Source organism: Scleropages formosus, chromosome 24 (assembly GCF_900964775.1).
Source record: "Scleropages formosus chromosome 24, fSclFor1.1, whole genome shotgun sequence".
NCBI classification, from domain to species: Eukaryota; Metazoa; Chordata; class Actinopteri; order Osteoglossiformes; family Osteoglossidae; genus Scleropages; species Scleropages formosus.
Genome location: NC_041829.1, coordinates 18,812,953 through 18,830,375, shown reverse-complemented (window position 1 = coordinate 18,830,375; position 17,423 = coordinate 18,812,953). Strand labels below are relative to the sequence as shown.

At 44.1% G+C, this 17,423-nt stretch overlaps 1 protein-coding gene across 1 annotated transcript; it reads right to left on the bottom strand.

The window, feature by feature from the left end:
• Nucleotides 1-15,026, bottom strand: fra10ac1 (FRA10A associated CGG repeat 1). Its single transcript, XM_018760816.2, has 14 exons — nt 14,965-15,026; nt 12,523-12,602; nt 11,706-11,798; nt 11,568-11,613; nt 10,957-11,033; nt 10,044-10,127; nt 9,371-9,455; nt 8,997-9,042; nt 3,555-3,668; nt 2,811-2,853; nt 2,584-2,696; nt 1,117-1,164; nt 626-704; nt 1-340 (listed from the first exon to the last, which is right to left on the bottom strand). Exons 1-14 carry the CDS (start codon nt 14,989-14,991, stop codon nt 298-300), a joined length of 978 nt encoding a protein of 325 aa, XP_018616332.2. The 5' UTR covers nt 14,992-15,026; the 3' UTR covers nt 1-297.
• Between the last annotated feature and the right edge of the window lie 2,397 nt (nt 15,027-17,423).

The window sequence follows — 17,423 nt, the reverse complement described above, 5'->3', positions numbered from 1 at the left end:
TTAACATATAGAAGTCTTTTTTATTTTTATTTTTTTTTTACTGGGAGCTGAAATTCCATGTTTCTGCAGGCTGTGGGAGAGGATGAGAGACTGTTTTCCCACCCAAAGAGTTGAATGCCAAAAAACGACAACACTCCGCACAACAACAAAAACATTTTAATCAAATAAACTTGGACTCCGATGCCACATTCTTCTCCCCCCGGCGACAATTCTGAACTCAGTAACACCATGGAGTTACAGTCCACAACGAAAGCAGAATGAAAGGTCTTTGGGAAAACGTCACACCTTCTAAGTCTTCTAAAGGAACATGTCCTCAAAGTATTCATCATACTCCTCCTCCCTAAAATGAAAAGAATTGAGAAACAAGTTACATATGGCTCACTTGTTTGAATGAAAACATTATGTAAAAATGACGTGCTTTTGAGCTTTGGACTCAAAACCTGGCCTCTTACTTACATAATCCGAAACATGTACGCATGATGCATACACTAAAACACCAATTCAGCAATGTAGGTTACTGTCCGGCGCTCACTGTGCATTTCCTCCGAATGCCTGTATTTCATTCTGAATAAGACCAGCTGGCCAGAGGACACGTAATGAAACAAAAGGTGCGTATGATGCTCACCTGGACTTCTCGTCCACGCTGGGTGCCGGACCCTTCCAGTGGTCTGCCTCTGACGGTCCCTCCTCATCCTCACTTTGTTCTGCATCAGGGTTCATAGAGGTATCAGTAGATGAATACCAGTGAAAGCCCTTTCCTGCTCATCACCGGTGCCAAGATCTCCAGTATGTTATGTTTGGAAGGTCAGGGTTAATCACCCACGACATTCCCCTACTCGGGACCTGGACCACATGGCCCACAAATGAATTTAGCCAATAAAAGTATGGAACGTCTGTAGTGGCAATAAACTGAGTGGAGGCTACAGGTCAGGAGCACCACAGACTCTATCTATACTGAAGCTTAATGTCCTCAGTAAAAGGTGTCATTTCAAATAAGGTCTTTTTGTATTTCTTGTAGACATTTCTTTTCTTTCTTATACAAAAGGGACCCTGATGAGACATGTTGTGGGGATGTCGAAAGCAATTAAAATAGCATTTGTAACTGCTGCTGTTTACCTTTGGCAGATCCTTCAGAATCCTCCGTGCCTTTGGGAGACGAGGGCTCTGTTGAGGCAAAAGGCACAACAGATATAATCAGCTCAAGCCGCCCAAACAGCAGCTGATATTTCAAACAGGCCTCCAGCAAAAGAAAGATAAAAGAGATCGTGATCACGGTAAGACAACCTGACTGACAAGCTGCCCGCCCAAAAGCTGGTAAAGGAGCTGCTACAGTACCCTTGAGGGAAGTACTTAACCTAAATGTCTCCACTGCGCTACTCATCTGTATAAACAAGTAAAGCAGCAAGTTGCTTTGCAATAAACACCCATCTAAGCCAAAAACAATAACAATAATAGTCATAAAAATACACAGAGCATTTGCCACATACAGAAGTAATGTCTTACGAATGTCACAAGATAAAACCCAAGGCTTCAGCTCCTTGGAAAGTTTGGTTTAAAACCCACAATTCAATATGTAAATTGTACAACTCGAAAATCTGCACTTTAATATGTGAGAAACATTGATTTGAACGTGACAAAATACACACACACATCATCTGAAACCGCTTGACCCACACGGGGTCGCGGGGAGCCGGAGCCTAGCCCGGCAACACAAGGCGTAGGGCCGGAGGGGACACACCCGGGACAGGATGCCAGTCCGTCACAAGGCACCCCGAGCAGGACTTGAACCCTAGACCCACCGGAGAGCAGGACCCGGTCCAACCCACTGCACCACCGCGCCCCCCGACAAAATGCTCCTCGGAGGAAAATTAATTTATCTTAACACCACTTCAGACCAAACAGAGTGGGTTGTTTATGACACTGCGGTATGTCGATAAAACACAGCAGCTCTGTACAGACATGTAACGTACTGGGACGTGACTGCTGGCATTCCCGCTCTTTTACATTGTGCACGTATCTGGGGAAGGCAAAGAGTTCAGAAGAAACAGCTGACAGCGCAAGGGTGAGCACTCTTGCCTTTGGATCTGAGGCTTGCAGGTTCGTATCCCTACTGCCACGGTACCCTTGAGCAAGGAACTTACCTACACTGCGCCGCTAAAATTACCCAGCTGCGTGAATGGGTAAATAACGGCAGGTAGCTTAATGCTGCCAATCACTTTAGAGAAAAGCATCAACTAAATGCCCCGTCCTGGGTGTGCCCCCTCGGCCTTGCGCCCTGTGTTTCCAGGATAGGCTCCGGCTCACCGCGACCCCGCTCGGGATGTGCACTTTTGACAATTTTGAAAATGGCATCAACTAAATGAATTGGGTTTAACCTCCTCTTGGTTTTAACTTTAGACAAGGTGTGTATGAAACCTGTATTTTAGGTACCGCTGAGCTGCACATGCGGGCAGTCGCTTTGCATAAAAGCATCATGGACATAAACAAATGGATCATTTGTACGCTTAAACTCGTGCTGTAATGGGCACATTTTGAACACATGGCCAGACACAGCCTTTAAGGTCCGACATAAGCGGATCGTGCCTTTGCTCTTTCGTTTCTTCTTTCTGCGGTGGGAAGTCTTGGCTCTTTTTGACTCCGACTCTTCTCTCTTTCCATCGCTTCTCCTTTGCTTCTTTACTTTAATCTCCTTCCTCCTGAAAAGGACAAACAGCTACATGTTTAAAAACCTCAAAAAATTAAAGTAGGTAAATTAAAGTGGTTAAATCATCAAAATATAAAGGAAATGAAGTCAAGGAAGGTATTCTTACTTGTGATGAAAGTTGAGTTTGTAGGAACACTCAGGGCAAAGTCCTGAAAGTACATTTAGTGAGCAATGTTGCTGATGACAGTATTTCAGTTTGTCTTTTTTTCTCACCAGGCCCCTGTCTTCAGCCCGTTTTCAGGCAGCGAGGACCAGCTGCCTTTACTTGCACTATCAGACCCATTAAATGAGGCAGCTTGTCAGAAAACACTGGGAGGGACTGGAAGGAGATGTTCTTCGCACGGGTTTTGGACGTAGTTTAATTTGATCTTATAATTCTTTTGGTTAGTATTTCCACTTTTGAATTTACCTTCTTTGGCTTAAAACTGAACACATTACCTGGTACATCTCCAGCCAACAGCCTTTCCCTTTCTACAATATCTGCAGTACGAGTCGAAAGTTCGACCGACTAGTTTTCGTTCGCAAGGCATACGCTTAAGAAGTCTGATGAGGACATTAGTTGACATGTCTTCCCAGCTCTTCTGCAGCAGCTCCCAGAGATGTAGGACCCTTGTGGGTTGTTGTGCTTTCACTCTTCTGCCTATCTTCTACCATAGTAGTATTGCCCAAGTTGCCCAGGCCTGCTAACACCTTTAACTGATACTTTATATATGAGATTTTATATTTTTAACATACATATATACTGTATATAAAACTTGTAAATAGCCACACTGACAAGATTTGCTTCATGCTCAGATCAAAGCCAGGATTACTGGAAATGAGCTGAGACCACAGTCAACAAGGGACTTACTCAGTTTAACCAACGCGTTCCTCTTCTCTCCATGCTCCACGTACGCAAAGTTCACCTCCCAGCTCTTGAGACCTTCCTGCTTGTCACAGCGCTTGTTCCCACAGAAGAACTGGCCTGTAAGATGGACTCCATTAGCGCAAAGCACACGGCCCACGTGGAACGAACGCGACCCGTAGCTGCTGAGAAATAAAAGAACTTTTTATGCTCTTTTTCAACGGGGGGACAGGAAGGAAAGTGAGTCTCTTGGGAATAGAGCAGAACCCATAATAACTCATTTTCCATTTGCGCGAATAGGCGCGTATCACACTTTCTCTTAATGGCTCTTGGCAGTAGGGATTAGAAAAATACTAAACCAGAACAAATATTCTACACTTTTCGGTAATTACACGAGTGCCTGTAGACGGGGGAGCCCAGAGGGAGTTCCCAGAGCAACAGTAGCCCAGCGCTCCCTTGACTCTAAATCCTAACTAACCCTTCACCCGTCTGTCGATGGGTTTAACTACAGCAGGCTTAATGGTGGATCCTCCTGATCGCCAAGGCTTGGGTGAGGGTGAGCAGGATGGGGGTGGAAGTGCGTCACAGGCAGGACTCGTCTGCCAGGGCTTCCCCCACACATCGGGATACCGAGCGAGAGTCCTCGTGTCCCTCCCATACCTGCTGGCCTCATATGCACGCCCTGCTTCATCGTCACCTCCGTTTCGTTTTGCCAGAGGGCGGTCGGCAACAGAGCGGCGATGTACGCTCAGACCCCGTACGCCCGACCCCGTTCTGGTCCTCCATCACTGGCAACACGTGCCGATTCATGTGGAAAAACAAGACTGGTGACCACAGCTCAGGTTCATCAGATGACCAGAGCTGGGTAACTTAATGTATGTTATCTTGCATCAGACAGAATTGTTTAGAAACACAAGTCAAATCTACAGAGGAAGGAGGTTCACTGGGGGTCGAAAGTGAGAGGGATTTACGGGAGCTGGAGCGCTTTTAGGAAGAATCCGTCCGCGCGTCTCCCTCGCTGCCCAGGCCTGCCCCGCTCTTCAAAACACAGTCATTTAATGATCACGCTTCAGAAAAAACCAAAGAGACATGGCATTGATTCCAGTACCATCAAAGGGAACTCCCAACCCATCCCTATTGGCCTCCAAACCTTGAAAAGATTATCTAATACAGGTTAACTGTTAACCTTAGTCTAAACAACATGCCGCCAAATTACGCGCAAATTATAAAGAAAATAAGCTGCAAACTGTTCTTTCTGTGACTTTTGGACAGAATGCCCCCAACTCCTGTTTTCTGCTCCGCACTTTTAGGCCACGCACAAGGTAGTATAGGGGATTTAAAAATATGCGTTTACACAATTGGTCCATCATTTGGGAGAATATTCTTCTTTTATTTACAATCTTTAGTTACTAAACAGTCTGTGTGAGTAACTCGAGAGCATATTTCCTTCTCCTTTAGATTCTTAAATTTATAAAAGGCATTAAAAAAAATGAATGGAAAAAAATCAAAACCAAAGCAGGGACGTGTACAATAAATTAAGAAACGATAAATATACAGTATATCTTGTAAACCTTCTTTCATTTTTTACGAATTGCAGTCTATAAGCGACAGATAATAACAGAGGTTCGAGCAGCTTCTACGACCTGCTTCAGATAAAAGTGTTTCTTTAAAGATCAATTAAAAACAAAAACAGCTTATTAGACGCCCAGCCGATGAGCTCTCTGTTAAATATTGAGCAAAGCGTTGGAGGGGTTCCAGTTTCCCCCGTTTGACATTTGTCTCACGATGCCAAAGGGAAGCGGCGTGACATTAACATGCGGAGTGATCTTGAAAAGCTAAGGTTACTTGGCTTATGGTCCCCATCAGCTTGAAGACGTGGATTTCGTACACCGTCCAATTATCCTGTCTCACCGCTGACGTACTTCAGCTTCGGGTTTTCCTAAGCGCTTAGCGATCACACGTCGTCCCCAAGCCGCAGCTGCTGTCCCACTAGACGAAAAGAAGAGCCCTTAGCTAAGCGACGTAACAGGTTAGAGTAAACCCTCTAAGTCTGTTCGTTTATCAAATCATCTCATTACACCCAAGAAAAACCGCAGGGATTCCCTCAGCACTCTCGATATTCCAAAAGCCAAGCGCGGGCTTACGAGGACGGGGACCCCGCGGGTGCGGAACAGGCACGGCCTCGCTTCCTTTGGCGACCTCATGTTCCAGCGTGGAATGCGATTGCCGGAAATATGAACCTCGATCTCATAACGACGGAGCGTTTGTTAGCGACGGACTTGTGATGTCACCGGCGACGGCGCTCAAAGGAGTTAACGGTGCGGACGGAGGTGAGAGTTCTGATCGGCGTCCAAGCCTTCGTGGCGGACGAGGCCCATCGTCACATGTGCGGGGGGGGGGGGGGGGGGGACATGTCCTCACTAATCTGGGAGGCGAGGAGGAGGAAATGCAGGTCGGCAGATGGCACGCGGACGTCGACGCTGAGCTCAGAGGAGGAGGTGCCCCGCGGCAAAGCCGACCTGGGTGGGAACGTAGGGACTTTCGCTGGCCAGCGGCTTTGGGAGCATTAGGATGTGCAGAGCAAAGCCAGGAACGGCGGCAGCTGCTCGCTGCAGGGTGGGCCGGGGGGATGGGGGAGGTTGCGGCACTGCCCCACAACTATTCTCAATTAATCCCGTGGGGCATCCCCTGGCCCTTAATCTTTTTCACCAGGAATACAGCGATCCTACGCCTCTTGGTGAGCTGCTCAGTGAACACCTACATGAACTACACCTCGAGGGCCTCTTCCGCTACAATAAAAACATGCTCGTAAAACTGCACCGTGCCGTATCAAGCCTCGCCGAACAGTTCTCCGCCCTCCACACAGGGCCCAAAGGCACAATAGCTGGCTTTAAAACATGTAGCTCCTCTAGCAGAACTTCACTGCTGGCTACCGGGAAGAATTTGGCCACATTCACCATTTAGTGTTTCCAGATGTTCTAGGAGACGAGACAACTAGTGAACGTGGGCCTTCGACTTTATTTCAGTCTGGAAACACTGCCAGCAGTTTACGGTGCTGCTCCACAGACTAGCTAACACATGTTCTGACAGGTTTAATGACATATATTTCTTCAGTCTGGATTCAGGTCAAGCGAATTTATTGCCTCTAGGTGCTCTGGTTTCCTCCCACAGTCCAGAGATGTGTGTCAGATGAAATGGTGATTCTCAGTAGCCATCTGTGTGTATGTGTGTGTGAATGAGCGTGTGTGTGGTTGTCCTCTGATCGACTGGTGTCCCTCCCAAGGTGCATCCCACTTCACGCCGTATGTTTCCAGGACTAGCTCGTCCATTGCTTTGTATTGGACAAGCAATTACTAATAACGGATGGACGAACAGGTGAATTTACTGCAAAACATAGGTCCACTCCGAAATAAATAAATACAAAGCTAACTGAAGGCAAACATAACAATTTATGTCATGCAGCTTCTCCGCTGTTGAACAATTTACTGCGTATATATTCACTCTGCTTCAATACCACACTGACAACAAAACTGAAAAATTTCCACGATCAAAACCTGCATAAAAACTGCCCGCTCGGTCACTTGGGTAGAAGAAAGCAGGCAATGACCTACGATCGTGACATCAGAGTAATCAAAAGAATCGTGTGCGCCACAAAAGGTGCGATGATCATCACGCTGATACAGGCCTCCCTTGCAAAACAAGTTGTGCCTGAAGGTTTTCCTATAAAGAGAATCCTCACATTTAAAAGAAAAAAACTCTTTTACCATTCATTTTAATAGGAAAAATAGATAATGTATAGCTCAGCCTCAAAAGGTTTAACAGTTTTTTCACCAGAATATCCGAACATCACCAGAACTGCACCGGACACCTTTAAATCCACGCTTAAGACCTATATGTTCAAAATTTTTTAAATGTAGCACATTTGTGTGACTGTGCCTGTGTTCAGTTTGCTGTTCACCCTGTGTTTATGTGGCTTCCTTTCATGTACTCGAGTTTCCTCCCACAGTCCAAAGAGGTGCATTTCGGGTGACCTGGTGACTCTAAGTCATCCTTACTGTGTGTGAGTGAATGAGCGCGTGTCACTGCCCTGTGATGGACTAGCATCCCATCCAGGTTGTGTCCTGCCTCACACTGTGCTTCCCATATGTGCTCATATTTATTGTTACCTATTTTAGGGCTGTAACCCAATTATCTTTCCTCTTCTTCAATGTAAATCACAACATGAAAGTTGCTTTTTAAATGGAATAAATAAAATAATAATAAAAACTATTACTATAAGAATACCCAATCGGACAAGTCTCATAATTACTTTAATGACTCTTAATTCACATAACTGCTCTCTGCTGAACTATCTGTAAAGTATAACCTGAAATATAAATCAAATCACAAGTTATTCCTAATGACATTGTGCTTCGATAACATTCCCTGCATTTGTATCACTTTGAATATATGTTTCTTTTGCCTTTTCAGCTTTTTGTACTTTTAGTCACACAGTTTCTGATTTAAGAAACCATGCCCCACATGGGGGTGGGATTCCGTCCGCTTCCGTTGTGTGGTGCGTACAGCGTTTTGACTTTAAATGTCTGTTGTCAATTCAAGGCATGTCTCATAGATGTGAGTAGACAGCTCATGATGTGAATTTTACTGTGCACATTTCATTTGCTCATAACGTGGAATTGTCGTGACAAAAGCCTTCATGACATTAGGCAGTCCTGTATAAGAAACATTATTTCAAGAAAGACTAGAACACTTAAAGTATTCAGTTCAGATGGATAAGGTTAAAGTCATCTTTTTTCCATAGGTCAGACTGCTTTTATTTAATATCAACTGATTTAGATGTCAGGACAACATTCAGGTCAGTCACTAGGGACAAAGGCATGCATAAGCACATTTATTATTATACAGCTGAATATTTCTGAATGAACAATCATAAAATAATATTTTCAGATTCTCTACTGATTCTGTTACCGAAGAAACGACAGTTATAATAAGTCCCAGTAAAGTTGATTAACTTTACAAATCATCTGGGACAAAAAGAATGAGCTAAATCAATATTAGTAAGAAAAGTAATAATAACCTGCTTACTGCTATAAATACTAAGTGACTGAGCAACGAAAAGCGCACTTGAATCCAGACCAATATTGCCCCCTAGCGGCTCACATACTCATTACAGCATTATTATTATGGCCCTGCTGTGCATTTGCACTGTTATGGATTTTAAATTACTTACATTTTACACTACTATACTGCACAGATTTTTATACATTACTGTTTTTTCTTTGAGAACAGCCACAGACTGATGAACCACGATGGGCAATTTTGCCCATAATACGGTATATTCTCCTAAAGATATGAGACGATTTATGTATTAAGTATTAGAAACAAGCATATCAATTTTAGTACATATGCTTTTAAAGAGAGGAAACAAATAAAAAACATCAGCCGTACCTTTTCCAGAGACGACTTCATTTTCAATCCGCCAGCGGAAGCCAAACTGAAATAAAACCAGTAAATAAATATCACATTAAAAAGAAAAAGGCAGTTGTTAAATATTAATAAATGTTTTAATTAACAATGAGTCAGTAGTTGGATGGAATATGGTAAACAGCGTAAAACACAAAAAGCCCTTGGCTGCTGCTTTTCAGCATAAACCGTCCTTAATAAACTGGTGTAGTACTGCACAAAGTCCGGAACAAAGGTATCATTAGACAAAAACTGTAAAAGGTGCACTGATGATTGGGAAATTATAAAGGATTCTTTTTAAAAAAAAAATCTCTTGGGGCTTTAGTGGCTCAAAAAAGACCATTTAATGCCTTATTTACCTTATTTTCCTTGTATCTGCTGAGGTCTGCTATACAATACTCTTTGAAGAGCTTATCGTAGTATTTTTTTGCTAGCTCCTTCTCCCTAGTGGGGAATATAAAAAAAAAAAAACAGCAGTTTCATTTAATTAATCAAAACAACTATGCAGATTTTGAAGCAGACGTTTATTCAAAAATAATATTCCTTATTTAATGGAGGGCCTTTAAAGCCAAACAGCTTAACAAACAAGAAATACTACTGTATCAGTTACATAAATTATAAATAAGGGGATAGGCAGGTTATAGATTTTTACGATAAATATCAGCATTTAAAAAAACACAAAATATCATTCTTGATGTTATTTTCAATGTATAGTCTTAAAAATGAACACTGTCATATTGTGACTGTCCCAGGACACAAAGGCTGGGAATATTTTCCAAACGGAGAAGCTATTTGAAACAGAGCCTTCAGTTTATTTGATAAAGGCTGACATAGAGGGAAAACAGAGCGCCGGAGCTTCCCGGCGAATGAAACCCCATTTCACCATCACCGGCGTAATGGACTGCAGTACGGACGTATTGCGCTGTAAGCAGCTCCTTGACAAATGCGCCGCTAAGATGAAGTAGGAGACACGGCCAAAGCAGGTGGGTGTTCCTGCCAAGTGCAGCTGGGGGACGTGCAGCTCCGATTTACCATGTCATATCCTCTTGGTCCTCGTCCCTCCACAGGAATCGGTGGTTGTTCTTCACCACGTCAAAGTCTGTTTTGTCACTGGCCCTGAAAAACACACACACACACACACACACACCTCAGATGGACTTTTCACCCACCATCTCTGTTATAAATTACTCTCTAGTGTGATTCAGGTGAGGAGTGTAAACAAACTGAGTGATGAATCACTTTTTCCTAATAAATTATTTCACTCTAATCACAAATATGAGCACAGAGCATAAAACACTCTCATACTGGACCGTTTGTGTATTAGCTTGAGTCCCCTTCACCTTTATTTAGTAATTATGAGAACAATCTAAATGCAGACAGATGAGAAATTAATTAATTGTAACGTGCAGCACTGCGCCAATGCTGCTAAAATAAAGAAATGTGATTCCTGACAGGTGTAAACTTCTTTTGGAAATCAGCTGCCTTATTTTTCTATTTACATTTATTTAGCCATTTACATTTGAGTATTTTTACAGTATTAATTTGGACAATAAGCACATTGCTCAGGGTACTGTAATAAGACTGGTGATTCGAACCCAGGTCCTTTGACTGCAAGGAGAGGCCTCTAACAACTAGTGTCCCTGCTGCGCCTTCTAAAAAATAATTAACTAAAAATGTCCATTTGTAGCACCAATCTGCCCTTCTGAGAGCAAGCAGGCAAAAGCTGTTAAAATACTGACTTTTATCTTTTTAATTGGGTTCTTGCTCATATAATGAACCGTGAAAGGAAGGAAAAAAAGAAAAAAAAAAAATCACAGTTCCTTTGAGGTTCACATCCCGTGCAAACATTCGCACGCAGTCTGGCTAAAGGTGAGAACGATGCCACTTGTTCCACGCTGACGCCCCATCGCTCGTGAAGCCCAAGCCCCGATGTCGGTAAACTTACGTAGAGCGTCTGAAATCCTGCAGCTTGCCGCCATAGTACAATATGTAGTCACTGACAAACTTCTTGTGCCGCTCAAACTGGAGTTTGCTTTATGAAGGGAAACTGGACGACAGCAGCAGGTACGTTCAGCGGTAGCTTCTGAGTGATGTGGACAAACGGTTTCCAGAAAAACAACGAAGAACTACAGGGACGCCCCACCCACCTCCCACCATTTACATTTATTCTTCTTGCAGATGTTTCCCGCCCAAATGACGTACACTTCGCGACAATCCAAAGCGCATTTCACAATATTTCTAACCACTACGCCACCTGCTGCCCTTTTCTAGAATGCAGTGCCGACTCCAGCTCCAATTTCTCACCACCTTCTCACTGACCTTCACCAAGTCCTCTACATTTCTCATGCTCTGCTAGCCAGTACTCTTTAAAGAGCTTATCATGGTATTTTTGCAGTAGCTCTTCCTCCCTGCTGGGGAAAGTAAAAAAAACCGCAGCCTCATCGCAATTTCCCACAAACGCAGCTATGCAGATTTTGCACCAGATGTGGAGGATAAAATAATAATAGCACCGCGCAGAGGGGGGGGAATCTCCCTGTCTCTGAAGAGGAAGGATACAGCATTCATTGAAATGAGGTGATGGCGCCTGTTCCTGGCTTCCTCCCTGTCAAATTGAGAGAGAGGGAAAAAAAAAACAGAAGGTCACACACTGCAGATGGTGCGGCAGTGGCTCTCATAGGGGCTGGACACTCGTACCTGTCCCACTCTTCTGCAGCAACATTCCTGTGAGCCACCTTGGGGTGCTTCCCTCTCTGAAAGGGCTTCTCCAGCAGGTCATCTTCGCGTCTCCTGTTGTACAGTGGGCACGCACGCGCACACACACACACAAACACAGTGGAAACACCCATCACAGGAGCACTTTTCCAAAGCGCAGCCCACATCGACGTTCCCACAGTTCACCGAGATGGAACTCCATCACGGAACCCTAAACAGCGAACGAGGCACTGAAGAGCCCATGTTATTAAAGTAGTGGTGTGAGGGAGCAGTGGACAATACTTTGGTGTAACTCTGCTATAGCAGTAAGGCCCTGGTAAGGTGGTATAAAGTATGGACTTGTCAGAGCAAAGACGACCGAGTTATGAACCTGTGCTCATAACCGGCTGTGGCGTCCTCTTTAGGAGCTCAGGGGTCAGGTGGCTTTCCATCTCCCTTCTTCTTTTGCTACAACTGCTGCTCTGTAACAAATCACAGCTCCCCAGGACTATTGTGTTGAGTAAGGAGATGGTATTAATCATGGAGGATGAGTCAGACGGAGTCAGACGGAGTCAGACGGAGCCAGACGGCGCTAGAATCAACACATCTCCCTGGGAAGCAGAGGAAAAGCAGGACGTTGCGAGTGAGACAAACAACCTGGATTCTCTCCAGCGATCCAGCAGGGTTCTGTGTGCCGCTCTCCTTCCGTCACCCTTCGCTTTCATTGTTTTTTCGTTAGATGTTCAAACGTGACTCGACATACATGCGAACGAGAAACTGCCGTGAGACGTCCGCCGACGTCGGGGGCTTCGTGACCCACCTTTTATCTCCAAGCTGGGACGTTCCCTCCAGATTGTCATCGTCGCTAAAATCTGAGTCGTACCCGCCTCCCCCGTGCACCTGGAAGACACTGTGCACGTTAGGAATCTGGACTTACGTTTCTCACTCCATCCATTGTCAGTAACCGCGAATCCGACGCAAGGCTGCTGGTGGACCAGAGCCGATCCCAGTAGTATAGGGTATGAATCAGGGTACACCCTGGGCAGAATGGCAGCCCATCCGAGGGCGACAGCCCCCTCGTTCATTCAGACACGCACGCCCTGGAAGTCATTTAGATCCCCTCATTCACCTGAAACGCACGCCTTTCGGAGGAAACCAGAGCTCTGCCCGCTGTGCCACTGTGCCCTTCTACGTATAACTCTATTTCACCCTCAAATGCAACATCTGAAGACAACAATCTGTCTTCATATCGCTGAAGGGCGACTGCTGGTGAACTGCACCCTTAAGCAAAGCTCTTCATGGGCTGTATCAGGTAGCATCTAGTTGTGCACAACATTTCAATTTTAAGGCTACATAACTCACCCTGGACAGGAGTGTCAGCTCAGCATATTAATAATGCAATTTGTGGCCAAAAGCTGTCTGTCATATTAAATTACTTGCGGCCACATACATTGCAGAGCATTAAGAGTTTTTCCATCACCTCATCTAATCTTTACCTTTAAATAAATAAAATAAATAAGTGCTCCAATGCCAAACAGCAGCGGACCTACAGAAACCTGCAGGAAACATCTGCGTTGCGTCCCGCAGCACTGTGGGAATGTTAGCAAATGAAACAAGATGAACGCTTAGTCATCTGCAAAGGTGACTCAAAGGATGGTGAGCTTTGAAATCAGCACTTCTGCTAAGGGCTGGAAATGCAACACCGAGGGCTTCGGGGCACCGGGATGCAAGGGGGGCGGCCTTGCGTGAAGGTCAGCACTGAACGGGGATTCAGGGTCACGGTGATGTGTGAAGCCTTTCGTTGTTACTGCAGGGACAGAGGAGAGAAAGTAACTCCTCTAGAAAATAAATCCACTCAAATTTCTCCAAGTCAAAAGATAAATATAAGCCAAAAAATTAACAGCATCAATTGTGAGTGAAATGTTACGGTTTTGGTGTCAACCTCACCGGCACATTTTCACCAGTTATAATGAATAATGACAAATAATAATAAAACTGTGTTTCAGTCATTCATTTTACAATGAAAAATGAAAAATTACTATTGTGAAAGTATAACAATAGGTGGCACGGCGGCACAGTGAGTAGCGCTGCTGTCTCACAGCGGCTGGGTGGTGCGAAAGGACGTGGGTTTGATCCCTGCTCAGTCTGTGTGGAGTTTGCATGTTCTCCCCGTGTCTGCGTTGGTTTCTGCCAGGTGCTCTGGTTTCCTCCCACACTCCCAAGACATGTTGTTCAGGTTCACCATAGTGTGTGTGAGACAGAGAGAGTGTTTCACTGATGTATGGATGAGTGACTCAATGTAAGCAGTGTATCTAGCAGTGTAAGTCTTTGGGTGCTCTGGTTTCCTCCCACACTCCAAAGACATGCTGTTCAGGTTCCCCCATAGTGTGTGTGTTCCACTGAGGTATGGATGAGTGAGTAGTGTATCGAGCAGTGTAAGTCACCGCGGTGAATAAGGCGTATGGACTGATGACATTACATAGTATTCACCGGAAGTCACTTTGGAGAAAAGTGCCTGCTAAATAAATAAATGTTATATAACACTATATTGCCAACAGGGATAGACTGCAGGTATGAAAATGAATTTGTACATTTAGAGGGTTTTTTTCTGTAGTAAATTTTGGGAATTCTTCTTTAATCAAACAATTAATTATGATATTATATTAAAGTATCATGCCCTGCGATGGACTGGCATCCTATCCAGGTTGTGTCCCCCACCCATTCAGCCTTGCACCCGATGTCTGTGGGATAGGCTCCGGCTCACCGCCACCCCACTCAGGAAAAGCAGTTCCTGAGCTTGATGATTAAAGCATCATTTACACAGCTGGGGATTAGAAGTAATTAGATAGAAGTAATTCAAAGTAAGCGCCTCCTTCAAAAGTACTATAGACAAGGAGGGGATGTGAACCAACAACCACCAGGCTGCAAGTCTTTACTTCTGTTTTTATTCCATGTCCCTCTTAGTCTTTGCCACACATTTATATATGTATAAATATATAAATTAAATGACACGACGTGCATTTTGGCACTTGTTTTGATATATATTTGGTCACTTAAGTTATTTATATTACAAAAATGATGAGGTAGTAGATGAGCAAAACAAACACAGCCACAATTTTTTCAGACAACATGAACAAAACACACTGGCTTTCTCTGAGCTATGAAAATGTGCATATAGATTAAACTATTTAACTGATAATGTTTGCGTGTGTAGGTAATGCATTGTAGCGTAGCGGAGGAACACAGTAAACAAACAGTGTACCTTCACTAGATTGAGATCCGGCTCCATGGCTCTGCGTCGCCGAAATTCGGCGTCGCGTATTGATGACGTTTAACGCAAAGTTGCGTCACGTTCCAAGCCCCGATCCAGGATCGGTTCCTGTTTTCGCCCTGAACCGCTGATGTGTAGCTGGCGCTTCAGTCGTCGGTTTTTACTTTAGTTTGAAATGAGCGCTTTCAGTGGCAAAAAGTGTTTTATTAATTTCGTTTCGGAGGCTAGTGGAGAATATTACCGACAGCACGGTGGTGTTTATGATGCTTGGAGGGCGTGTGTGGTGTGCGTCAACAATGTCCCTACAAGAGTTTTTACCTCAGAAAAGCATTTTTTTTTCTACACGACACCGCCGCGTTATCAACTTGGGCTTGTTTCTTTCACTAATATGCACTTATCATTTACTTTGGTGTATATCCTGAAGTAATGTTTAGACTTGCCATCAGCTGCACCTGTTTATGCTGAATTTTGCTATTTCCACCTGTATCCGGCATATTTATGCTCGCATTCAGCCCTGGACGTTATTTTTACTGCTTATTTTACAGCGCCTGGCTGTAGGTTCCAATTCCACTCCGATTGTGTGGAGGTTGCATGTTCTCTAGGTGTCTTGTTTCTTTCTTCCGGGTGCTCTGGTTTCCTCCCACAGTTGTAAAAACATGCAGGTTAGCTGCAGTAATTCTCGATTTCCTAGTGTGTGAGCGAGCGTGTGAATGTGTGACTAACCTGCGATGGACCGGTGTCCCATCCAGGGTGATTCTCCCCCCCCCCAGCTTTGTGCCCGATTGCTGGATAGGCTGTGGACCACCATGACCCTGAGGGGAACGAGCGGTTACTGAAAGTGAGTGAGTACAGTACTGTACTAATTTCATCTGGCAACCACAGCTGCTAGAGTACTGTTTACTGCTACTGCTTTGGACCCAAAGGTTGTGGGTTTGAATCCTACATCCACCTCTAATACCCTTGAGTAAGGTACTTCCCCTAAATGGCTCCAGTAAACGTACCCAGCTGTATACAGTGCACAGCATGAAGTGAGTACACCCCTGTGCAATATCACCTAAATGCCAAATTATTCAAAATTGTATCACCACTCAATAATTGCATTATTTCTAAGTTGAACAGTAGGGTATTTGCTCTTATGTAAAATTAAAAACTAAGTTTAGATTTACTAGTATATTAAAATACAGGTCCCACAGTAGGAACTCAATGCAACAAAAGTTAGTTCATCTTTCATTACTGAGATTCACATCTTTTATTTTTTCAATACTTTGTATGTCCACCTTTATTTTTGATGACTGACTCAGTCCTCCTCGGCATGGAGGGTACCAGTGCTGCACAAATTTCTGGAGAGATGTTCTGCCATTCTTCAGAGATTGGGTTGTGTTGCTCTACCTTTCTCTTTAAAATACCCCAAAGGTGTTCTGTTGGATTGGATTCAAGTCAGATGACATACTTGGCCAGGTCATTGTTTTTACTTTTTTCTTCTTTAGAAACTCTTGTGTGATTTTTGGCAATGTGCTTTGGATCGTTATTATGCTGGAATATCCCTCTCCTGCCAAGCTTCTGGAGACTGGAGGTCATCTTATCAGCCAGCATTTCGGCATTCATGGGGAGATGACATTTATAAATGGCACCAACACCTTTTGCACTCATGTAGCCCCATACCATCACACTCCCACCTCCATGCTTCCCTTTCGGGACTATGCATTCACTGTGGTACTCCTGGCCAGGTTCATGCCAAACATGCTGAACCCCATCTGATCTGAGATGAACAAATTTATCTTGGTCTCATCTGACCAAAGAATGTCCTCCCAATATTCATCAGGCTTCTTCTCATGTTCTATTGCAGAGTTTAATCTTGCAGTTTTGTGCTCAAGAGCAAGGGTGATTTCCTTCCCTCCCCCTAGGCTTTGTGCCTGATGATTGCTGGATAGGCTGTGGACCACCATGACCCTGAGCAGAGCAAGCGGTTACTGAAAGTGAGTGAGTACACTAATAATTTCATCTGGTAACCACAGCTGCTAGAGTAGTGTTTAGTGCTGCTGCTTTGGACCCAAAGGTTGTGGGTTTGAATCCTACATCCAGCTCTAGTACCCTTGAGTAAGGTACTTCTCTTAAATGGCTCCAGTAAACGTACCCAGCTGTATAAATGGGTGAATGTTTAAGCAGCTGCACACTCTAAGTTCCTTTGCAGAAAAGTATGAGCTAGATATGTACATTTATTGCAGTTTTCTTTAAATTCTGTTACATTGCAGTTTCTCTGTCACTTTGAGGTTGTTCTGTTATGTTGAATGTGTATGAAGAGGCCTCCTCCATGTCAGTTCCTTATGTCTGTGAATGTACCCGGAAGGTAAAATGTTATGGTAAATTACACTTCTTTTTTTTCATACTCTTAGTAAATTATTGGCAAAGGCAATATTAAAGGTGACCGGTTTGACACTAATAAGTTTATT